Genomic DNA, 24316 nt, shown 5'->3' with positions numbered 1-24316 from the left:
CTCTGTAATTTCTTAGGAAAAAAACTGCAGGAAAACAACCGGCCCAAAAATTGAAATTGGTAAAGTGAGAGTCCATTCTCCAAGACTTAGCCACATTTTCCCTCCCTTGAATTCTGCTTTGCAATCTGATGCCAGGCCTCAAGGCCACCAGGCCACAAACTACAAAACATTGACAGAGAGGAAAGCATATGAAGGACTATTGATCCATTGATTTGTGTTGACATTACCAGCAGATTTGGAATGACTTCAGAAGATTTGGAACAGAATGCACACTTCATCATCTGACGAGGACAATGCTTTATTCATGAAAATCAAAAGGCTGAGTCAGGTAATGACTAGTCATACTTTCCATCCACAGTATCAACAGAAAACCTTGCTTACAGATGATATGTTACACCTATACATGGCAAGGATTAATATTGGTGTCTCAAACACAAATGGTCTATTACAAGTATTCTGCCTTAGGAATATTCAGTGCTACTGCAATAACACAATACTTGATATACTGCAATACGATACATGGTGGCATGGCATTTTATGAAAGGCTAATAAAAAAACTGCCTTCAAAGTGTGTCTGCTGTCCAGACAAAGCGGTTGTTGCCACACAACAAGCCTTTATGGTTTGAATCCTTATTGCCATAAAATATAAACCCTGATCATAATGGCTTTTGATGTATAACCCCCACAACACCCCTAATTGAGTTTTGACGCAGCATAGCCAAGGTGCCATCCCACGTACAACACGTACACACGTACAGCTCTCCCCTCTTGAGACTGCGGGGCTGAAACTGACAGGAACAGCCCAGAGACAGCATATGCTAGCTGTTTTGACTCCCTCGGCACCATGTGTTAGCAGCGTTCTATTAATACCACAGTGACCTGCACCATAGAGACAGAGCTCAAAGACAACAGGTTTGTTGTCAAAGGTATTAACAAGGTCACTCCAAAGTTACTTCTTCAAACATCTGAGGGTGTGAATCAGAGAAGTCATCGCTCAAATGTGGCGACACAGTCTCTTCATCCACCTGACTTTTATTTTTATTTTATTTATTTTTTTATGAAAAGCACAAGGGCTGCTCCTTCAAGTTACTGCTAACCACCAATGTGACCAAATCTCACAAACCAGGCGCTGCAGAGCCTACCCTCTCTGTCTAGTTTGCGGTCCAACTGGACTACTACTATACTGAGACCGGTCGACTGTGCAAAGTACATCAGCTCTTTGTTTGTGTTTTTAATTCTGCCCGCTTCCCTCTCCTCTCTCAAACAGTGGAAAGTGTTCCCATCCCATCCTGCTGGTCAGACTGAGTGGGCTACAGAATGAGAGCCAGGCTTGTGGTGATCCACAGCATCCTGCGGCTTCCGTGACTTATCTTACCAGCTCTACTCAAACAAGATGGAGTACCATTGATCTGACAGAATGAAGAAAGACCCTAATTAACTTTCTATTTACGCGACTTCCCAACCAGACTGAGATGAATTCTCAATAAAAGACTTGACCTCAGATGCTATGGCCCCTCTGTTTTGTTTAAATTTAAAGGTCAGTAGATGAGGTCTTTTGGAGATGTGTTTGGATGCACATAGTCTAATCAGAAGGCAGACACAGGCGTTTTTCCAAGAGATATAGCCTTCAGAGGCCTCTTACAGAAAGAAAAGACTAGAAAATGGGCTTCAGGTTTACATTATTTGTCACTGGCTTTCTTTGGGAAACTCACACAGGGCAATTACACCATACCAAAGAGGAACATTTAGTTATTTTGAGCTGCTTAAAACTGGCTGTGCAGTTGTGGATTTCGGGATGGCCAACTTTTGCAACCAAAACAATGTGTACTGTTTCACCTCCTCAAACGGTCGGGAATAAATGAAGACCGACCTGATGCAGCTGACCAAACACAACAATGCAGAGGTACAGCAAAATGCACTCTGCTTTTGACAAAGGAAATAACAGAATATTCCCCCAAAAAGGTAAGATGTCCAATTAAATTATTTAAAAAAACTCATGGGTTCAGAAGTAGGGTTGAGATCAGATGGCTGCAAATTTAAATCCCCAGATCTAGGACAATCCGGGTGGGGAATTACCCTCTTCAATCCCTCAGCAACTGACCAACTGGGCATTTGACCCCACCTACTCTAATTGGAGCTGTGTAGTGACAACAGCAGAAGTGGTTTCTTACATGGACTTGCACATTCATATATCACAAATGCAAAGTCTTTTTCCATGAAAGACTTTAGCTTTTTTCCCAGCTCCTTCACAGTTAAGACAAGATGAACCCAGCTGAAAGTTGAGGGAAGGTTAAATTGTAAAGCAAAGTCAAACAATCATTATTAATTTATTGAGTATACCACATTTGGGTTGTCTGTTTCCTTACTTGTTTGTTTCTTTTCTCTCACACAAAATAACTGACAGCCTAGATAATGAACAGAAAGAAAATCAGGTTAAACTGAGGGGGGGTTACTGTTGCGGTTGAGGTAAACATTAACAAATGCCTTCCTCCCCTCACCCAAATAATCGGTGTCAACTCCACTCCAGTGTCACCTGAAGCCACAAAATATCCCAATATGTCTTATTATAGGCCTATCCTTACTGACACTGTGCATGCAAGAACTGTTTGAAGACATGTTGATGCTCCATCAGCATCACAGATCAGCAAACTGCTCCAAGCCACTGGCTCCATCAATGGTCCATTAGGTTTGTTTGGTAGTAACCCCATCAACATGTTCAGGCTAATTATTAATTTAGCAGTTTGCAGGCCTGGGTGTTAATGTTTCACTAAGCTCATTTAAAGAAACACAGAAAGAAAAATAATTAAAAGATTTTATAAAGAAAAGTATACTGCATACCTTCTGTGGGGCTTTTAGCAGCCTGTGGACTCCAGCAATCTGATTTATCAGAGGAATATCTTCCCTGAAAGTGTACAGAGGTGGTCTGGTGGGCTCGGGGAAATTGGTGCTGTTAAATGGATCAGTATCATCTAAGAACTGTACCCTGCATATAAACGTAGCCATGATGCATCCATGCAGGGTGATTTGTTTTTTTTAGATAATGAAAATAGCGGATGCGACACCACAGCCTCTCTGACAGACAGCAGCCCCCCCTCCGGGCAGCGAACTACCGGCAGGTCTTCTGCAGTAGCAAAAACCTGCACCCTCTGTTATCCTTGGACCGTCTCCATTCGCTTCAAGCAGCGCACAGGACTCAGGACAGTGTACCCAACAGTCCAGAAGTAAAGATCCAGGGTACCTCGTTGAGAGATACGGTCAGTCAGAACGGTGTGGGAATGAGAGGGGCGGCGGTATCCAAGGGCATTGCGGGCGTTGGAGGTGCTGCTGAGGCAGACTGCGGACGGGACTGCTACACTTGGCGCCTGGTCTGTGAGAGCGATGGGAAGCGGCTCCCCTCCTCAAGCATAGACTCTGCCAAGGGACGCAGGCAGCAGCCAGACCTCAGCCGGCCCGACGCAGCTCGGGTTACAGGCGCAAAGGCGGCCTCCAGTGGCGAGGAGGAGAAGTACACTAAAACCGAAGCTGGCAGTGAGTCAGCCGTTCAACGAGCGATGCAATCAATGTTGTTTTAAGCTCAAACACAGACGATTACAGTAGATGAGCCTACTATTCAGTTTTTTGGGGTTTTTTTTACATTATTTTAATTTTTTTTTCCTTCTAAATAACCCGCATACATGTAAACATCTGTTTCCCATGCCAATAAAGCCTCTTTGAATTGAATTGACAGACAGAACTTTAGCATCACACCATGATGTAGTTGTAAAAGTTAATGAGTGATTAACAATATGACACAGTTTGCATATTAAATGTTAAGTAAGTAATCATAAATAAATTTTAGACTAGATTAGATTTTACTGTCTATGACATATTAGCAAACTCCACCTGCTGATGAAGGCCATGAGATAAGATGAGCTATGTATATATATATATATATATATATAAAGTTTTTGTCAAACTATTTACAAGGTCATTAATAAAGTTTTAATTTTTAAATCTGGAAGGAATTAAACGAAATTAGGAAAAGTGCCAGTGCCTTGTCGAATAATACCAATTTATCATAATGGATGGTATTGTTTTACATTTTTCTATATTATTTTACTATTATACCTGAATTATACCTATTTGACTAGCCTTAACCCACATACTGTAACACTTCCTGTAAGTGAGAACATAGGCTTTTGTCATTTGGGTGAACTGACTCAGGTAAGGTGTCATAAATTCTATAAAAACTGCTGTTTTCTCCAATAAACCTCAGAAGCACTTCTGTGCATTGGCCATTCCCCATCAGATAAGACACTAGTTAAAATTGTGTGTTCTTGCTCAGCTTAGGCTTCAAACTCTCTAGCACAAACTCAAACTTTTTGTAACAATTTGCACATGTACAGTTTGCACTCCATGTCTCTTTAATTTGCACACTGCACATAGTTTATACATTTTGAAATATAGTCTTTATATTTTCTGTTATTTCTTTATAATATTTTTACTTTGTATTCTTTATTGGAATTTTTACACTGTACTTCTTGCACTACATTTCCCCCTATGCTGCTGCTGCTGTGTCAAATTTCTCCCACAGGGGATTAATAAAGGAACATCTTATCATCTTATCTTAAACGCTGCACACCCCTAGCTGATGCTTCCTTATGCCAGAGCCTAGTCAATCTATAACAGAGGTCCAGTACATAATGTAGGTTCTCACAGTGTGAGCCACCATTTACATTCCAGCTCTGTACAGTGCACTATTGTAAACGAGCTATACTACAATTACTATACCACAGTACCACAGTGCTGGAGAGATGAAGTTAACACTCCCCAATCCAGGCCTGGAGGACAGGATACTATCCCACAAGGAGTTGGACAAGCTGGAGGAGGAAGAGGCTGGAGACAGACCAAAATGGGACAACAAGGCCCAGTACATGCTGACCTGTGTGGGGTTTTGTGTAGGACTTGGAAATGTCTGGCGGTTCCCCTATCTGTGTCAGAGTCATGGAGGAGGCAAGTGATGCTTTCATGGTGGATCCACTTTATTTGGATAGTCCACCTAAAGATATTTCACCAGCTTATTAGTTGAGATTCAGCAATTCAACTGTTCAGATACTCTATAGATGCATGTTAAAATGCCTGTTTGTAAAATGTAAAAGCGATGTTACTGTTGATCAGACATGATTTTCTTCTGTGCTTCTTTTTAACTTATTTATATCATATTTTGTATTTTCATACTGTGTGTGTAATTAATTATTTCCTGTGATTTTATGTTTGAACTAGTTTGCCTCAATTTCCCCCGAGGGACAAATTAAATATGTACTTTGAATTGAACTGTATTACAGTTCTGGATCAATGGCTATGAGGATGAAGTCTATATGATACTCATAACCCTTCTCTAAGTTAAGTAGTTAGCAAACAGTATCTCAAGACTGCTCATTCGGACATGAATGTACCCTGATGAAACCTGTTAAAGAGATCGGTTCAAATTAATGTGGACTCAAAAGGGTTCCTTGTAACATATTTGTTCAGATAAGAAGTTTTATATGCTCCGATAAGAACCCCTTGTAAAATGCTTACAACTGCCAAGGCTTGAATACATTGTACATTGCATTATAAACCTAACTGCATTCACCGTCTGAGTCTCTCTGTGCTCACGTGTATCATAAATGATTAACATCTAGATGATAGAATTTATTTGGATTTTCTGTTGAATATATACTTATATATACACACTAAATACTTAATATGTACTACTAAAAACTGTACTCAGCTCAATGATAGAGTGAATTTACAGATTTATTTGCATTAACAGTTCCTTTGTTCTTCCTGCAGGTGCATTTATGATACCATTTCTGATCCTGCTGGTTCTTGAAGGAATACCACTTCTGCATCTTGAGTTTGCTATTGGTCAACGTTTAAGAAGAGGCAGTTTAGGAGTGTGGGCTACAATTCATCCTTACTTGACAGGCGTCGGTAAGAAACATTTTGCATAATGTTTGCTAAAAAAAATAGTAAAAGTGTCTTAAAAGAAACCCTTTTGAAACATTCATTGGCAGGTATTGCATCCATGTGTGTATCTCTGACGATCAGCCTCTACTACAACACCATCATCGCCTGGATTATGTGGTACTTCTTCAACTCATTTCAAAACCCTCTGCCCTGGAGTCAATGTCCCACGAATGCCAACTTAACAGGTACAACAACACCACCGTACAGCTACAACTGGTACTGTACTTGTGAATGCAGAATGGAAAATTAAGTTAGAAACTTGATTTTGACTTAGTGACACACACTGTTGTTAAATTCTATCAGGCTTTGTCTCAGAGTGTGAGAGGAGCTCCCCTGTGGATTATTTCTGGTACAGGGAGACCCTGAACGTAACTCCACGGATTGAAGATGATGGCGGTCTGCAGTGGTGGATAGTGTTATGTCACATTTGTGCGTGGTCTGTGCTCTACATCTGCATCATTCGTGGTATTGAGACCACTGGGAAGGTACAGAACATTGCTTACTAGAGTAGAGAAGATCTGTATTCAGCTAAACAATAATATGAATACTTTATTTTCCCAAGGCTGTGTATGTGACTTCAACCCTTCCCTATGTGGTGCTGACAATATTTCTGATCAGAGGACTGACCTTGAAGGGCTCTTTGGATGGAGTAAAGTTTCTCTTCACACCCGATGTAAGTTGCATTTTTTAAATTCATTTTAGCAATTTTGAAAGGCAATACCCAGTTGATCCATTATTGTCTGCTTTACTAATTCTTCCAGTTAGCAGAGCTGGCAAAGCCATCGACATGGCTTGATGCAGGTGCTCAAGTTTTCTATTCCTTCTCTCTGGCTTTTGGTGGTCTTATTTCCTTCTCCAGTTACAACTCAGTGCAGTAAGTTTGGTTATTTTGTTTTAACCCGAGTCATTTACAGTTAATTGCACTGCACTGTAAATAAATGTTTCATTGCTCTTTTCCTTTAGTAACAACTGTGAACAGGATGCAGTAATCATCTCTTGCATTAATGGTTTCACCTCCGTCTATGCCGCAACTGTCATTTACACCATTATTGGCTTCAGAGCAACAGAGAGATTTGACAGCTGTCTTTCTGGGTACAGTATTTCAGTATTACAAACTTTTTTTATACGCTTATATGTTTTTCTTCTTAAGCAATACAGTGACTCTGAAAATATTTTTTTTTATTTTGGGGTTTTAGAAACATCTTAACATTACTAAATGCATTTGATCTTCCTGAGGGCAACGTCACCGGCAGCAACTACGATCAGGTTTTTCAGCATCTTAATGAAACACACCCTGATGTAATTCAACATCTGGATCTAAAGACCTGCAACTTAAATACTTTTCTCAGTGAGGTAAAAGTTCAGCAGGTCTACGTAAGACAAATAACAAATATATATTTTGAAATGATTCCCATCATGCTTTGCTATAATGCGGTGCTGTATTTGGTCCTAGGGAGTTGAAGGAACTGGTTTAGCCTTCATTGTGTTCACTGAGGCTATCACAAAGATGCCTGTCTCACCAGTGTGGTCGGTCCTTTTCTTCATAATGCTCTTCTGTCTCGGCCTGTCTTCCATGTTTGGTAACATTGAGGGAGTTGTAGTACCACTGCAAGACCTCAAAGTTTTTCCTAAGACATGGCCAAAAGAAACTATCACTGGTAACTTGCACATCTTTTATCTTACTTTAATAATAACAATTAGGATTTCTAGTATATTTGATAAATTCTTTGCTCTTTTTCAGGTATAACATGCATTATCTGCTGTCTGGTGGGACTGATATTTCTTCAAGGCTCTGGGAACTACTGGCTTTCACTCTTTGACACCTATGGAGGATCCATCCCTCTACTAGTTGTTGCATTCTGCGAGATGGTCTCAGTGGTGTACATATATGGGATAGACAGGTGATATACAGATTAAGTGTTATATTTGTCTGTTGAATTCTTAATTCCAATGTCTGGTATTGTTTTTTTATGCTGTGTGGTGAAACCAAAGACAGAATTGCATGTTGTGGGCAACCTGATAAATTAACCAAATAAATTGTGACCTATAACACAATAACCACTAGTGTAGACAAACATGATTTATCATATGCAGGATGTGAACATTATTATAGTTTTGATACTTCTGTACTGTTGCTTACATTTTTAGATTTAGATATTGGTGGTAGTTTAACAGCATGATAATTATAATAGATACCAGGAACATACTTCCTCCATAAACAAATGCACTTTTTCTACCATCCTAAACCTGATTTCATAAAATCACTTGGACATACACAATGATTTTGCCATTTAATCAGAGAAACAAAATTAATTCAGGGTATCAAAAGTGTAAAGCACAGAATTATTGCTTTATTTACTTTCATTAAGGAAAGCTTGTTTACTGTTGTGATATTTTGTCACTGTCCGTTCCAGGTTCAATGATGATATTAAATTCATGATTGGACACAAACCCAACTTCTTCTGGCAAGCAACGTGGAGAGTAATCAGCCCACTTATTATGTTTGTCATCTTGGTCTTTTACGTCGTCACCAAAGTTTCTGAAAAGCTCCTTTACAAAGCCTGGGATCCTGAATCGGTAAATATTAATTCATTTTGACATGATCTTCCTAGAATTATGGATAAGCATATTGTCATGTACCATAAAAACACAAAATATAACATCTTATCTCTGTCTTTAAAGGAGAAATTCCCAACATTGGAGGACAAGTCATATCCAGCCTGGATCTATGTGATCATCTTTATATTGGCAGGGATACCCTGTATTGCTATACCTTCAGTTGCCATCTGGAAATGTTTTAAGACAAAGAGGGATAAGTCACATCTCGAATTGGACGAAGGAACCAGAAAGGCTTCATCCTAATATTTTTGTAAAATTCAAATGTTTATTTTTCCGTAACATTTTAATTATTTATCATCGTTTAATCAACGCAATTTTAAAATAGGAGGCAGAACTCCCCCTTTCCTGCAGCCATCTGCGACAGCATGTAAAGCTCTTACTGCTTAGCAGTGAATCAGGTGACAATACAATATGAAAAGTGGCAAAATTATACAGTAGCATAAGACTTTGTGTTTACTTTTAAGACATTCTGTTTCCTGTTTATTAAAATATTTATTCCACAACAGTAGCATATTGGCTTACTCTGCTATAATTTATAGAGTAGTGATGTGGCTTTCTGCACGGCATCAGGGCATCTGTCGTATAAAGAGATTGCTACACCTAGAGGAATGCTGCTAGCATGGATAAACACACCATACATTATGGCCTCAAACAATATTCATGACATCTCTTGACATTCCCAAGAATTTTTTCAATGATTATCTTCATAAAGACAATATTACTATTATGGATTTTATTGTGATTGTGATATGAATGATATTATGTCTATCACCTTTTTACTTTTAGGAACATGGTATGCACCACTGAGTGCAAAATATCCCAATTATTATGATGAGGCCCTTGCAGTGTGTTTGCATCATTATTCTTGAGCTCCATTGCATAGAGATTCCAAACAAATTTGTATTTTGTGGATCTTAGTATGAGCCCACAAAAGATTTCTGTCCCAAGGCCCAGTGGTGGGTTGATGCTTCAGTGGTGTGATTTGGCAGCTAGTCTTCCATGTGAATTAAACAATTACATTTTGAGAGTGGGAGAAGATGCAGAGGGAAGCTGACTTTTAGCCAGGTAATGAAGGTACACCTATCTGTCCAGCTGGGGTCACTATTGTGACGTGTTAACAGTGTGGAGTGTTTGAGAACTGAATGAAATATTGATTAAACCAGCTATGTATTGTTATTTTTAACCCCTTAGTTTCATCATTTGCCTATAATATGTCAAGTAAATTGTACTTTATGAATGATTTACTTTGTGTTTTCCAATTTCCACTTAAGAATAATGGACGTGACTGATAGTACCTGTATGAATATGATATAGAATAGAAATTCAGTGGAAGGAATTTTGAATAGTGTTTTTGGTGACTAAGTCTGATAAGGGATTCCATACACATATTTTTTCCAGTGTAAGTGGTGTTTGGTATTACTGCTGACTGAAATAATGTACTGTAATGTAAACTGTATCACGTAACAAATTAAAAAGGCATGTGTACTATCACAGTTTTACTCTCCGGGTTCCCTATTTATGCTGCACTGCATTATAATCCTGTTATTACCTCGGTTATCAACATCACATCATGTCGCTTTACACAAGGGCTTTTTATTAAACAAACAAACCACATTGTTCCCACAGCTTCAAGAGCCAACAAGAAAAACAGAGACTGATAAAGCAAACGTCGCCCCTCCGTCTCCTGATACAAACAGGTAACAAGTCACCAGGGCCTCCCTTTTTCTTCAGACAAAGTAGCAGACAAGTCAGACAAAAAAGATTTGTCCTTGCCTCATAAAAAATACCAAAATGACAAAGGACAAACAAGTGATGGACAGAGAAGCTGAAAGTGCTGAGCAAACGCAGGTCCATGGACTTCAAGAGATGACAGAGAGACCAAAATGGGACAATAAAGTTCAATACTTGCTAACCTGCATAGGTTTTGCTGTGGGACTTGGTAATGTGTGGAGATTTCCATATTTGTGTCAAGTGTATGGTGGAGGTAAGAGCATTTTATTTCCAGTGTGCTTTGTATTGTTAACACAAAAAGTTGGTTGGTTACGACAAGAAACATCATCCAAAGATTCTCTCTACAAAACCAGAAACTGAATAAAACCTGCTCTTAAGTTAAGATATCTAAAAAAAAAAAAGAATTATTTCTTTTTAAGTAATTCCATCATTAAATTAAATACCAAATCTGTATAATTAATTTGTATAAATTACAACCTTCCTCTCCAGGATAAATGTTCCCATAATGCCAACAATCATACACTCCCAGACACTAGTTTCACTGCAATGTCGCTCTACAACCAAGTAGTCACACCCTGTTTTTTACATTCATTTTTCTCTAAACCTTTATTTAACCATCATTACCTCACTCACATATTACCATGTGTGACACGACTGAGACATGGTTGCAGAAATGTTGCAGACATTACTTGATGTTTCTGACTTTGATTATACAACTTTTCAAGATAAACTTGCTAATCATCTTGATTAATACTTAGACCCAGTGAGTACTTGGAAATAAATTATAACTGCAACTCACTTTTAATTCCATCAAGGGGAAAAACTGACATTTAAACATCACTTCTACATATAGTTTAAATAAATATGTTTTATGTGACAGTCAATATGTCTTAATGAGTGAATTCTCCTTTTTCTTTCTATTATATGCTTTTTGATCTACAAAATGACTTGAATAAGTGCAGTCCGCATGTTTATTTTTCCAGTGAAGGTCAATCTACAAACATGTCTGACCAGAGAGATTAAAATATGTAACCTGAATCTCAGCAGTAATTTATGAACAGATAATACTTCATTAGTGATTTTGTGACTGCAGTACATTTGTTTCTTGTAAAATGTCATTGCTTATATTTTGTTCATAGCTGTGATGGATCTACTTAAGACAATTCCTACTTGAATAGTTCACTATAATACACTACTTTATTAATCCATTAAAAAACAGGACAAATGTTTTCACTACTCCATACAAAATATAGATAAGTAATAATAAGAAAATAGTTAAACTATGTCTGGTGTTATAATACATTTTTTGGTTTGATTAAGTGCGATAAAGCTCTGATTGCTGATAATAAAATGTCTAGTAATCAAAACTGAATGACCTTCAACAATTAAGGCCAGTGTTTTTTGATAAGGTGCAGTCAATTGCTTAAGGGAAGAATTCATGTTTATCGTAATTGTCAGCTATTACAATAGATTTCTACTTATAAAACATGTACTGATTACTGTGTTCGCTTTCAAGGGGCATTTCTGATTCCATATGTAATTGCCTTGGTGTTTGAGGGACTTCCTCTGCTGCACATGGAACTGGCCATCGGACAACGGCTCCGCATGGGAAGTGTTGGCGTGTGGAATTCCATCTCCCCATATATGGGAGGTTTAGGTGAGAAGGTTTGGTACCAATGAACATTATCAATTTTGGAATTCACCCATAAAAGTGAGGTCACTGCCATCCATAACATACATACATTTCTTGGGGGAAAATGTCAATGTGCACACAGGTGTGGCTTCCATGGCAGTATCCTTCCTAGTTGGTCTGTTTTACAACATGATCTTGGCCTGGATCCTTTGGTACTTCTTCCACTCCTTTCAAAGTCCACTTCCCTGGAGGGACTGCCCTTTAAACCTGAATCATACTGGTAATTTTATGACAGTAATATAAATCAACAATGAATGCTGAATAATAAATTAAAAAACTTCTCATTAATTAATCAAGCTATGATTAATCTCTTTGATGCAGGCTATGTAAGTGAATGTGAAAAGAGCTCAGCAGTGAACTATTTTTGGTATCGTGAAACACTGAACGTAACACCAAACATCGAGACCAGTGGGTCCTTGCAGTGGTGGCTCGTGCTGTGTCTTGCAACTGCTTGGTGCCTCGTGTACATTTGCTTCATACGTGGAATTGAGACTATTGGAAAGGTAATTTACCTTTTTTTGGTGTACTGTAATGCTACAAATAATTTTATTGTTATATCTATTTGTTATATCTCTAGCCCAGATACGAGCAGTTAAAGAACATAAAATGTGGGTACCATTAAAGTAGCTGAAAGACAATTCAATTCAATTCAATTCAATTTTATTTGTATAGCGCCAATTCATAACAGAAGTTATCTCAGGACACTTTTCAAATAGAGCAGGTCTAGACCGAACTCTTTAACATTAAACACATGAAATGGATTCAGTAGAATTACAGCTGCCTTATCAGCATTAGTCATGTAAGGCAGGAAGAGATGAGAGCAACCCAGTATAAAATTAGCCAAAACTGAAGTTCAACAAAGAGAGGACCTACCAATAATGTTATTCAATGTGTTTTTTCACATGTATTTTGCATCCTGCTAAAGGTTGCATTAAAGGCAATAAAAGGGATGGATGAAAGATTGTTGTTTATTACCCGAACAAGAAACTAAAGAGTTTAGAGCCATAAAAAGCCTCTCTAACATTAAGGTTCTTAACAATATGCTTCCAAAATGACCTGCACACTAACGAGGGATTCGGTTTCATGAGTGCATGCAAAGGGTTACAAACATTTATAATAATTTTTTTTTTTGTGAATATGAAATATTTCATTAACATCCAAACATTTTCAACAGGCTATTTATATCACAGCCACCTTTCCGTATCTTGTTTTGACCATCTTCTTGGTCAGAGCCTTGACTCTGTCTGGGGCCACCGATGGCTTAATTTACCTCTTCACGCCAAATGTAAGTTTGTCATTTATTTCCAATTGAAATAATGTTCAAGACAGGATTTAATGACTAACAATTAACTAACTAACAATTAATATGTTCATCACAGTGGGAAACCCTGAAAAATCCAGAGGTCTGGTTGGATGCTGCCACTCAAATCTTTTTCTCTTTGTCTTTGGCCTTTGGGGGACTTATTGCTTTTTCCAGTTATAATGCTCAGAAGTAAGAACATTTTGAACACATTTCCATTCATGAAAGAGAGTATACATTTGTACAAAATTTGAAAAATAAAACTGAGACAGCATTTAATCTTTGCAGGAATAATTGCGAGAGAGATGCCCTGATTGTTGGTTGTGTGAACAGTTTTACGTCAATATATGCATCCATTCCTATTTTTGCCATTCTTGGATTTAAAGCAAATGAAAACTACAATGCCTGCAGAAATTGGTAGGTACAATGGAGGTAATTATGGTTTGCCATAGTACAGTATATCTGGCTTGATAATTAGTGGTATTATTATTAGATATGCAATTGGCAGTTATGTACTTACAAGCTGTCAGAACTCAAAGCAATGTGACTGCTGTGACTATAATATATACATCACTTAATCATACAATAAGAACACTGTTTTTACTTAAATTACTTTAAATGATTTGTCAGTTAACCAATGATTTATCAATTAATCAGTACAAAAAACTGTTTTAACTTTTCTCAATTAATGCATAGAATTCCAGCCATAGTTATCATTATTAGCAGTGATGCTTGTAGTGTCAACTGCCTGATTTCCTTTCTTGATGATTTTAGGAACATACTCAGATTGACAAATGCATTTAACATTGCGGATGAAAACATAACTCTTGAAAACTACGGTGACTGGTTAAACTATCTCAATACAACGGATCCCTCGGAGGTTGACAACCTCAATCTAAAGACCTGTGATCTACAGACTTTCCTCGACCAGGTAGTACAATCTATTACATGTAAAATAGTTCTGATTCTAACCGTTCATAATACAACAGCTTTGTGTGGTGTATGAGATCATGTATTACATCCTACCTATAGAGCGCCTCTGGAACCGGACTGGCCTTCATTGTGTTTACTGAAGCAGTGATAAATATGCCAGGCTCTCAGGTGTGGGCGGTGCTCTTCTTTGTCATGCTCTTCAGCTTGGGCCTCTCCTCCATGTTTGGAAATCTAGAGGGGGTCCTTACTCCTCTGCTGGACCTGCACATGGTTCCATCCTGGATGCCTAAGGAAATTTTCACAGGTAAACTGAAAAATGGAATAACTTAATTTAGTGTTTTCAATCATGACATATGAGGCACTGATAACAAAAGTTTGTATTGTATTGATCTGACTGAATATTCCAAAAGAACTGCCAAGGTTAGGTGCACAATATCTCTTACTTTCTATACATAATATGACACATAAAAAGCACACCTGTAAATGTAGCTTTTTTTTAAATCATATTTTATGTTGAAATTTCCTTTATTTTCCTTTTTTGCTCATAGGGCTAATTTGCCTCAGCTCCTTTACTGTAGCCCTCATCTTTACTTTGGGCTCTGGAAACTACTGGCTGGAGATTTTCAACAGCTACGTGGGATCCATGCCTCTGCTCATCATAGCATTCTTTGAGATCATCAGTGTGGTATACATCTATGGAATTAACAGGTGATATTGTAATCATCATCATTATACTTGGAATATCACAACATATTTGAATGATTTGACGAAGTGCTTCCATTTGCCCACAGGTTTAATGACGACATTGAATGGATGTCAGGTCGAAGACCAAACTTCTACTGGCAGGCCACTTGGCGCTTCATCAGTCCTTTCATGCTTCTGGTGGTTTTTGTTGCATACGTTGTAGTTGAGGCTGAAAAACAACCAACATATAACGCCTGGAACCCAGATTACGTAAGAAAGATTTTACAGTTCCTCTACAACATCACGGCTTTAGAATTTGTTAAATCTGGCACACAATGAAAAAAAACATTGACTTTTCACTCCATTACCTCTACAGGTGGACTTCCCCCTTGCTGATGTTCAGCCATATCCAAAATGGGTTTATGCTATCTGTGTGCTCTTATCTGTCCTTCCTGTTGTCTCCATTCCTATTGTGGCTATGTACAAATTCACAGGCTTCCTGAAGAAGTACATCGAAAACAGGCACAGCCAAAACCCATATGCAAATGACCTGTAAATGAAAATGTGTTGCAGTTTTATATGATTGGTGGTCAGGACTACCAGTGGTACATGTGATGGATTTTGTCACTTAATAACCTCTTATAGTATATATCCATTTTTACTGATTATTTTCACATTGTTTTCTATCTTTTGTATGGTATGGTATTGCAAGCTCCTAATTACATTACAGTTTATATGACATTATCATTAGTATAACATATTGGCAGTAGCAGCTGTAATATCAGTACATTTGCTAAACTAAAACATTAATTTTGTCTTAATTTACACAAGTGTATTTATATCAGTGAAGGAAATGCAAACAGATGAAATCAATGCAGGACAATTTCCCTGAGAAAAATATTAACAATAGGCTAGAACTGAATATGAGGTTTGTGTTAATATTTGATTAAAAGAAGACAACAGTTAATTTCCTGTGTTGGTGTTCTGAAAAGGGGCAAACAGAGTGATGGATAACTTTTCTGAATGGTTTGTGATAAGCACATTATTAATTCTCAAAATAAATATCACAGTGATTATAAATGTGTACAAGCACATGTGCTGAAATTTGTGTTTGTTGCAATGTTGTGTCTGTACGTTCTGTTAACATCATCATCTTCGCCATCGCTTCTTAATATTTTGCATCATCTTGTAAATCCCATTCCCGTCTGCCTAGGGAACAGGTTTTGTTAGGTGATACAATATTGTTATCAGCTTTCCACCCTCTGTTACCTGCAAGTGTGAAGAGTGATGTAGTCTTGCATGATGTGTCCTTTATGTAACTTTTCAGCATGTCAACAGTGCGTGTGGGTGTGAACGAGCAGTAGGACTGTGCTTGTGTGCATGCATGTGCTCACTGACCATGCGCATGTGTGTATTTTGAGTCATACGAGTTACACTGTTGTCCTTTTTGTGGTGTGGGTGGACAGTGATATTGTCCTCCCAGTGTCACGTGCTTTGGAATATGCTGGCTGCCTTTGTTGCCCCTCTGCCTGTTCTGCTTTTCTGGCACTTTCATACAATGGTGCACTTGAACACTGTGATGTTATTAAGCCTTTCAAACTACTACAGCTTGAATTCCAGCTCTCAGGAAAGACTAGCATCCCAATGTAGGATACATGGCATAAAATACATCATCGAGGAACAACAGCAAGGATTGAGTGCAACATCAGAACAAAGGTGATTGACCCTGCATTGACTTATGAGCACTTTAATTACTGTCGCTTTATGACTGCAATTATAGAGCTATGCTAGGTGTTATGCTAATGCTTTTTTCAGTATTGTCATGTCTAAATACCTGACTGAATCTTGTTTGACTTTTTTTATGCTTCGCAATCTGCCATTATTTAAGCCTCTTGTATTTCTGAAAAACAAAAAACAACAAAAACAAATTTGATGTGTCTGATGTGAAGGAAATTAGATGTGGAGTACTATAACAATACAGTGTTCCAAACACACTGAAGAGGTTACAGCGGTTTGTTCAGGTTCAAAAGGACATGGTGTTACAAGATTTGTTGCATGAAGTTGTTGGCTTGGAAAAATACATTTAAATTAGTTACTACAATATTGCTACATGCTGATTGTTGGTGCTGTCTATAGAATAACTGACTGGTATGTTAATATGTAAATAACTAGTAATCTTATAAGCGGTTTAACATTCTTACAGTCAACAAGGTAACCTTATTGTCTTCGAAACATCTAAGTGATGCTGTGAAGCTCAACACTTTTTTTGACCTACGATCCTACACTAGGCAATGTCCCAGCGAGCAGATGCCTCCCAGTGTGGCGGGGTTGTGGTCGAGTTTGAGCCTGACGACATCAGGGATGCGAGAGCTAAAAAAGCTAGGAGTATACCAGGTGAACTCAACTTTAAATCCAACTAGAATTTGTGCAACGTGTTTGTAGCCTATATAATGTGTGCTTATTCGATTTTCATGCATTTCCTCGTAAGGTTCAGCTCTTATCTACCTCAAGGGTCCCAAGTTTCTCATCTATGTCAGTGGAGCATTGTCAATGTGGGTAAGAATAATTTCCTGAAGAAAAACAGATTCCTGGAGAAATAGATAAGACATCGAAACTAAAATAACTGCAAGGTAGTCTACTTACTGTAAACTGTGTGACAGAATATAGACAGCACCTTGCAAAACAACGCATGATGATGACCTTTTGTGTTGTGTTAAACAGGGTGACCGCATGTGGCACTTTGCAATCTCTGTGTTCCTGATTGAGCTGTATGGCCGTAACCTGCTGTTGACTGCAGTGTTTGGATTGGTAGTGGCTGGGTCAGTGCTACTACTTGGGGCTTTGATTGGAGACTGGGTTGATCGCAATCCCAGGAATAAAGGTACGCACACCAATTTCACACCCATTTGACATTTTAGCATGCAGTCCATCATAGAACAGTGATATAGATCAGCGGATATCAATCTTGGGCCCAGACATCTGCTGGTTTCCCATCACACCAGGTGGTAAATTGCATTCCGCTGATGTCTCAAGTGTAAATCGGCTCCTAAATTTGATAGCTAGCAGGACTCAAAGCACAAGGTTCACAGCTACTGACTCATATCTGCAAAGGCAAGCATAGTGTTTTTACAGAATATATTATCTATGTTCTGAGAGTCTAAAACTGCTTTTTTTTGTCCCTTTTTAGTTGCACATGCATCTCTTTTCATTCAGAACATCTCAGTGACAATATGTAGCATTGTGCTCATGTTGGTGTTCTTATATAAGCAAAGGATTGAACAGATCTGGGATGGATGGCTTACTGTAAGTAGACACTACATATTAAACTAATAATTCATTTTCAAAACTTGACACCATGTTGATCTGCAAACAGAACACTCACCATGATTATGGCACAGAGGAGTTATTGCTGCCGTTGTTCCCTCTGTCATGTGTCCCTGTTGTCTCTGCTTCTGAGCTTGTGGCTACTCTGTACTGTCATAGTAACATGTTGCATCGCAAAACTCACACAAGGTGGTTTGTTATACGGTGGTGATCGTCCTGGCAGATGTGGCAAACCTTGCAAGCACAGCACTGACCATTGCCATTCAGAGGGACTGGATTGTGGTTATCACTGGCTACAACCGAGGTCACCTAGCTGGTGAGGGGATTCATTATCTGTTATGGCACATGTTGGCTTGTATTCCATGTTTGTCACGGTATGGGTTAGCATCACTGCTGGTGCATGATAAATACTTGAACTGCAAGTATTGGTACGTTTCTGCTCTGCTGAAAAGTCCTCTTGTGGAAGCGCATTAACCTCTGTGTCTTTGATCCTAACAAAAGGAATGAATGCAACCATGAGGCGGATAGATCAGGTGACTAACATCCTGGCCCCACTAGCAGTGGGACAGGTCATGACCCTGGCCTCCAATGTAGTTGGCTGTGGCTTCATCCTGGGCTGGAACCTTGTATCTCTCATTGTGGAGTTCTTCTTCTTGTCACGGGTATACCGCATTGTCCCTGCTCTTTCAATCAAACCACCAGTGGAGGAGGAGGATCAGGTGTGTCTGCAGAGGATGGAGAGGAGAGGGTCACAAGGTATGGACTGACCTTTTTTTCCCCTTGAGATTTTAACATTAGAATGCTTTGAGATTTACATGCAACATCTATAATTAACTGCAGGTGATTACACAATGCTGGCCAGAATCGGCATTAGTAACAGTATACATTAAAATAATTTTCTCCTCAGTCTCTATCACCAGTTACATCACAATGGCTCCACCTTGAAAGGTCAGCCAGAGAGTTCAGTCAACTCAAACTTGAACTTTGATTTAATTTCATTTCAATTCAAATGTTGACAACAGTGCTTCGATAGCAGGTTTGAGTAGTAGACATCATTATGGGTACTGATGTAGCGAGATTTGTGCCAAAGGATTTTCATGTGGCCTAAGGAAATGAAAAAAAAAAAAATCATTACTTCATATCTTTACTAATTACTTCGGATGACATCAGGAAATTTTGTATACATTCATTTTTTTTTAAATTACAGTGCTCCAGTTGTATCAAAGGCTGTAATTAGCCTGGAGCCATCTTCTACAGTGGGCTTAATGCGTGGTATGAGTTCATTAATTCTGTACTATACAATAGTAGACAATCACATAAAAAGGACTAAAAGCACCATAGACTAAAAATGATCATTGAAGCATACATTATTTGAAGACACAATCCTCAGTTTGTGTAAAGCACTGCAACTGATGTCTGCCACAAATAGTGTAGATAGTCTGTATTTGACAGATGATGTGGACTGACATGGAGCAGAAAGAGTGCAGAACACCAACTGAGGATTTGGCCTTAAAAACTGACGAACAGAAGTGATGGATGACATTCTTCTTTCTCATCAGAGGAAGGTAATATTGCACAACCTCAGCCTCTGACAGATGGTAACTGCAACTCAAGCCTGCACCTAAAAGAAATCACCAACCTGCCGCTGTGTTTCCGGAGGTTTCGCTGGCTGGTGAGCACCTGTAAGGACGGCTGGAGGGCCTACTATCGCCAGCCTGTCTTCCTGGCAGGAATGGGTCTGGCTTTTCTCTACACCACAGTCCTGGGCTTTGACTGCATCACCACTGGCTATGCCTATACTCAGGGCATAAGCGGCTCTCTCCTCAGTCTGCTGATGGGTGTATCAGCCATCACAGGGCTGATGGGCACCGTTATGTTCACCAGACTCAGGAAGACCTATGGCCTGATTAACACAGGCATCATCTCAAGCTGCCTTCACTTGGGCTGTTTGCTGCTGTGTGTGTGCTCTGTGTTTGCCCCTGGCAGCCCTATGGATCTTAGCTTGCTGATGCTTTACATTACCCCCAACTCTACTGAGCTTGGAGGGATGGTAAACCAAAGGCAAAAACACACTTATCCTCTGAGGGGAGGCAGCAATCAGCCACTGCTACCCGACCGCTCCTCCATTCATTGGACCAACAACACTGTGCTTTTTGACAACGTGCCTGCTGGCACAGCGCCAGAATCTTACATCTCCATCATCCTGCTGTTCTTGGGTGTGATCACAGCACGCATTGGTGAGTAGACAGACAATGTTGGGCAATGACTAATAACAAATTGCAGTACAAAGATTATTGTAATTTAGAAAAAGTGTTGCCATTACATAGTTCATCCACCAGAGAGCACGGTCAAAAAACTGTAAAATGTCACACTCAGTAGTGACAATTACAGTATTTCTCTATTTTAGTTTTGGCATTTTAACCTTTTATTGATAGTCTACAGTAGAGTTGCAATGTCTATATATGGAATACCCCATAACCACTGGATCACAATTGCCTCACACGTTCCCCACAATTACAGTATTATATAATTACACATTAGGGGTCCTTATAAAAATGCCAATGTCGGTTTCAGCCTCAAAAAGCTGTTATGACTCCTGGCTAATTTAATGGCCAGGTCAACTTTTAAACCCTCAATGGCATCTGTGTTTTAGGTCTCTGGTCCTTCGACCTGACAGTGACCCAGCTCCTGCAGGAGAACATCTGTGAATCAGAGAGGGGTGTGGTGAACGGGGTGCAGAGCTCTATGAATTACCTGATGGATCTGCTTCACTTCATCATGGTGATCTCCGCTCCACAGCCACAGCACTTTGGCATCCTAGTTATCATTTCTGTATTATTCATCACCACTGGGCACACTATGTACTTCCTGTATGCACACAAAGCCAAGAGAAAACGCCGCCTCGACACATAAGGAGCAGACATGGCCCACACATCCAGGCATGAGATGCTTACCAGCACTGAGTCCACTCTGCACCTGTGAAATGAATGTCTCCCTCCCGTTCCTTCAGCAATCTTATTGCAACACTCCACTCCCGACTTAGCCATTCATTTCAGCACAACACAGCAAGTGCCTGTCCCACCTAGGTTGCTTTCTTCCTGCAGGGCCGTGTGCCATAGCAGCAAACAAGAACTCAGGTGAAATAGAGTGGGAGACACGCTCTCCCTTCGTGTACATAAGTTGAGGTGGCTACAATAAATGCAGCAATGGTACCTCCAGGGGAAATGTCCTAATCTAACAACAGGACACAAAGGTAACGGCTAAGGCACCAGCACATGCCTTTGCAAACCCTGTATGATTACTGCAAGACTTTCATCAAACAAGCCTGTTAACTTACATAGCTTTTTGGATGGGAGGGTGGATGGATGGAGAGATTTTTCTAACCTTCACTCAGTAAAGAACTGGTGTTGTGAGAAAAACTTAACAGTGATACATGAAAATACAAACAAGACGAGACAGTACTTCTACAAGTGGCATCGATGTTACTGATCCGTCCACTTGGAAATATTTCAGGATGTCCAAAAAGGAACATAAAGGGAACTTGATGTGAGACTGTTTGATAAAAATAAAGAAAATCAGGAAGGCAGCCCCCCCTTTTAATGGACAGAAGTGAAAGGATAAAGTATTTCCTTCCCCTGGTTTGTTTCTCTGTGGATGAATCAAGCAAACATTAGCCTTTCTTTTATGCATGTAAACCTGGCTTATGGATTACAACAACAAAAACACACACATCACATTACGCCATGTACTTTTGTCAAACTCTAGTAAACTATTTTATTCTAATTGCTTGTGTACTTAGATAAATACAAATAGTTTCCGAACTTTCTTTCCTTCCAATATAAAGAGTGATATTAATAGTTTTATAGAAATCCAAGAGGAAAGCAATCTATATTTTGTGACATGTTTGAAATCAGTGATAGCTATATGTGGATAGCAAATGTCGATCACTGCTACTGGCAGTGTTGTATTACACTTTGCTAAATTCTTTTGTAGTTCTGATGAACTAAACATTACCTTACCTCATCTAAGAACAAGAACACTGTTGGGAATATGACTTGGGAATTACTCTCAGCTACTGTATGTTTTCATATCTCATTCATGTACAATGGAAATAACATCAAAGTTAAACCTTGTGTCATACAACCAGCAACACTCAATATATTTGTATTGTACTTTTCCTGTGAATTTTGTATTGCATGTTGTCCTTATTTTTCAGACTGATAATTATGGTAATAAAGATGACTGAAGATGATCGTTGGCCTCAAATTGTGTAATCTAAAATAAAATGCTACACGTGGGACATTAGATTAGTTTCTACTAAGTCATCTAAATACACTGCAAAATCTTAGTCACGACACTGTAAATCCATTTGGCCCTATTCACAGCCTGACACTTAAATAAAGTTGCCAATTCAACCTTCACAGTTTGATGTGAGGACTGGAACAATTCCAATAAAACAGACAGCCACATGGTTTAACATTGTCTGTCCCCTGTGGAGTGTGCGTCTACATTCACCTAATCCTTAACTCCCATGGGGTTATTAGAGATTTGGCTGAACTTCTTTTAATAACCCCTGAATTTGCAGTCGAACCACTAGAGAGTTATAGTACCACTGGTGGAGTTAATTGATTATCCATCAGAATCAAGCTGTAGCACCTACAAAGCCACCGTGGTTGTTGGCAGAAAGCATAAAGGGGAGACTGAGGACAAACATATCATAAGTGGGGAACATACAGTAGCCATATGAAAATGTACTGGCCTTCTGTGACCAGTAGAGGTCAATGTCACTTTAAATGGTTATCCACATGCCAGTGTAGAAAAGCTTTTGCTCTTTGTGCATTATTACTTTAGAAATGAGACACAATACACCCACAGTATCTTTACACAATATCTTAATCCTCAGACTTTATATACATTTTCTGCACCATCCAGGAGTGATTATAATACTGATGGCTATCATCAAGAGGGAGACATATGAGGGGGACAGAATAATGGAAATACAAGAGGGAATACATACAGAATCAAAGGACGTAGATCTGCACTCCAGATATTCCCATCTCCTATGTCTCATATCACCGTGTGTAAGCTAATTTTAATTGTAGTATTGAATATCAATAAATAACATAGGAAGCCGAGTAATTGATACCTGCAGCACTGCCACCACACAAGTCAAATAGAGTTCCAATATACTAGTCTACCACAAGAGCTGAATTAGTATCAGCAGCTGAGTTTGTATGGCTACTGGAAGCCCCTCATATTGTTATGTTGTTTTAAATCCATGATAATGATTAGGGCTGCAACTAACGATTATTTTCAATATTGCTTAATCTGTTGACCATTTTCTCAATGAATTTATTAGTTTGGTCAATAAATTGTGAAAAAATTGTAAAAGATTATCACTGTTTCCTCAAATGTTAATGTTAATAGAGAACTAAAGAAACCAAGAATTGTTCACATTTGAGAAGGTGAAATATAAGGTGAAAGACATTTTTTTCTTATAAAATTACTCAAAATGATTTATCTATTGTTAAAATAGTTGCTGATCAATTTAATAGTTGAATAAGCGTTTAATTAACAAGTTTTTGCAACCGTAACGCCTGTCTGCCAAAATCCCTATCCTATTGCAGCCCTAACTTTTTTTTTATAATATATATTTTTTGGGAGCTTTTTCCCTTTATTTGATAGGACAGCTGAAGATAGACAGGAAAGGGGGTAGAGAGAGAGAGGGGAAGACATGTAGAAAAGGGCCACAGGTCGAACTCAAACCCATGGCCGCTGCAGCAAGGACTCAGCCTCTGTACAATACATGGGATGGCTGCTCCACCAGGTGAGCTATTCAGGCACCCCATTGCAGCCCTAACTTGACACACTTAATTAAAGTTAAAGCGAAGTAAGGCTTCCAGCACAATCACTGGCAGTGTGCAGTTACCTTGGTAATGAACAGAAGCCATTAGAAGGATGGTAAAGGCAACAAGCCAGGAAGAGCTGTTGTGGGAGTGGGAGGCTGTTTTACTGGAAGCAGTACATTCAGTACCACTGTA

At 39.0% G+C, this 24316-nt stretch overlaps 4 protein-coding genes across 9 annotated transcripts in view; 3 read left to right on the top strand and 1 right to left on the bottom strand.

Annotated features, from left to right (window-relative positions):
* fhod3b (formin homology 2 domain containing 3b) overlaps positions 1-3505 on the bottom strand; it is an 83917-nt gene extending 80412 nt beyond the window's left edge. For 2 of the 6 annotated variants that reach the window (XM_051407804.1, XM_051407806.1), the window contains exon 1: positions 2839-3478. In XM_051407804.1, coding sequence (XP_051263764.1) covers positions 2839-3003 — 165 coding nt within the window. In that variant the 5' untranslated portion in view covers positions 3004-3478. Of the gene's footprint in view, positions 1-2838 lie in introns of all 6 variants that reach the window. The other 4 variants (XM_051407803.1, XM_051407807.1, XM_051407809.1 and 1 more) reach the window with 4 other exon arrangements.
* A 1137-nt stretch (positions 3506-4642) lies between these two features.
* slc6a19b (solute carrier family 6 member 19b) lies at positions 4643-10103 on the top strand. Its single transcript, XM_051407810.1, has 12 exons — positions 4643-4992; positions 5815-5955; positions 6039-6176; positions 6295-6476; positions 6554-6664; positions 6753-6865; positions 6955-7083; positions 7188-7344; positions 7445-7649; positions 7733-7892; positions 8406-8568; positions 8674-10103. The coding sequence occupies exons 1-12, from the start codon at positions 4794-4796 to the stop codon at positions 8851-8853; spliced, it is 1878 nt and encodes a 625-aa protein (XP_051263770.1). The 5' UTR covers positions 4643-4793; the 3' UTR covers positions 8854-10103.
* A 298-nt stretch (positions 10104-10401) lies between these two features.
* LOC127367346 (sodium-dependent neutral amino acid transporter B(0)AT3-like) lies at positions 10402-15507 on the top strand. The gene is made up of 12 exons (XM_051407107.1): positions 10402-10594; positions 11858-11998; positions 12117-12254; positions 12356-12537; positions 13209-13319; positions 13414-13526; positions 13623-13751; positions 14109-14265; positions 14367-14571; positions 14816-14975; positions 15059-15221; positions 15328-15507. Exons 1-12 carry the CDS (start codon positions 10402-10404, stop codon positions 15505-15507), a joined length of 1872 nt encoding a protein of 623 aa, XP_051263067.1.
* Positions 15508-16522: 1015 nt separating this feature from the next.
* si:ch211-254p10.2 (solute carrier family 40 member 1) lies at positions 16523-22527 on the top strand. The gene is made up of 9 exons (XM_051407813.1): positions 16523-16667; positions 17240-17345; positions 17440-17507; positions 17673-17832; positions 18139-18254; positions 18465-18591; positions 18777-19031; positions 19835-20512; positions 20929-22527. Exons 2-9 carry the CDS (start codon positions 17243-17245, stop codon positions 21186-21188), a joined length of 1767 nt encoding a protein of 588 aa, XP_051263773.1. The 5' UTR covers positions 16523-16667; positions 17240-17242; the 3' UTR covers positions 21189-22527.
* The last annotated feature ends 1789 nt before the right edge of the window (positions 22528-24316 follow it).

Source organism: Dicentrarchus labrax, unplaced genomic scaffold, assembly GCF_905237075.1.
Source record: "Dicentrarchus labrax unplaced genomic scaffold, dlabrax2021, whole genome shotgun sequence".
Classification (NCBI taxonomy): Eukaryota; Metazoa; Chordata; class Actinopteri; family Moronidae; genus Dicentrarchus; species Dicentrarchus labrax.
Note: the sequence above shows the minus strand (reverse complement) of the source record. Positions and strands in the feature narration are given on the sequence as shown.

Excerpts from the sequence above, each read along its gene's own strand:
- LOC127367346 (XM_051407107.1), top strand. The coding sequence starts at position 10,402 with ATGACAAAGGACAAACAAGTGATGGACAGAGAAGCTGAAAGTGCTGAG. Across the intron at positions 13,752-14,108 it reads TACAATGCCTGCAGAAATTG|GAACATACTCAGATTGACAA; the intron begins GTAGGTACAATG and ends TGATGATTTTAG. Across the intron at positions 15,222-15,327 it reads ACGCCTGGAACCCAGATTAC|GTGGACTTCCCCCTTGCTGA; the intron begins GTAAGAAAGATT and ends TTACCTCTACAG.
- si:ch211-254p10.2 (XM_051407813.1), top strand. The coding sequence starts at position 17,243 with ATGTCCCAGCGAGCAGATGCCTCCCAGTGTGGCGGGGTTGTGGTCGAG. Across the intron at positions 17,508-17,672 it reads GTGGAGCATTGTCAATGTGG|GGTGACCGCATGTGGCACTT; the intron begins GTAAGAATAATT and ends TGTGTTAAACAG. Across the intron at positions 17,833-18,138 it reads TCGCAATCCCAGGAATAAAG|TTGCACATGCATCTCTTTTC; the intron begins GTACGCACACCA and ends GTCCCTTTTTAG.
- slc6a19b (XM_051407810.1), top strand. The coding sequence starts at position 4,794 with ATGAAGTTAACACTCCCCAATCCAGGCCTGGAGGACAGGATACTATCC. Across the intron at positions 6,665-6,752 it reads AGTTTCTCTTCACACCCGAT|TTAGCAGAGCTGGCAAAGCC; the intron begins GTAAGTTGCATT and ends TAATTCTTCCAG. Across the intron at positions 8,569-8,673 it reads AAGCCTGGGATCCTGAATCG|GAGAAATTCCCAACATTGGA; the intron begins GTAAATATTAAT and ends CTGTCTTTAAAG.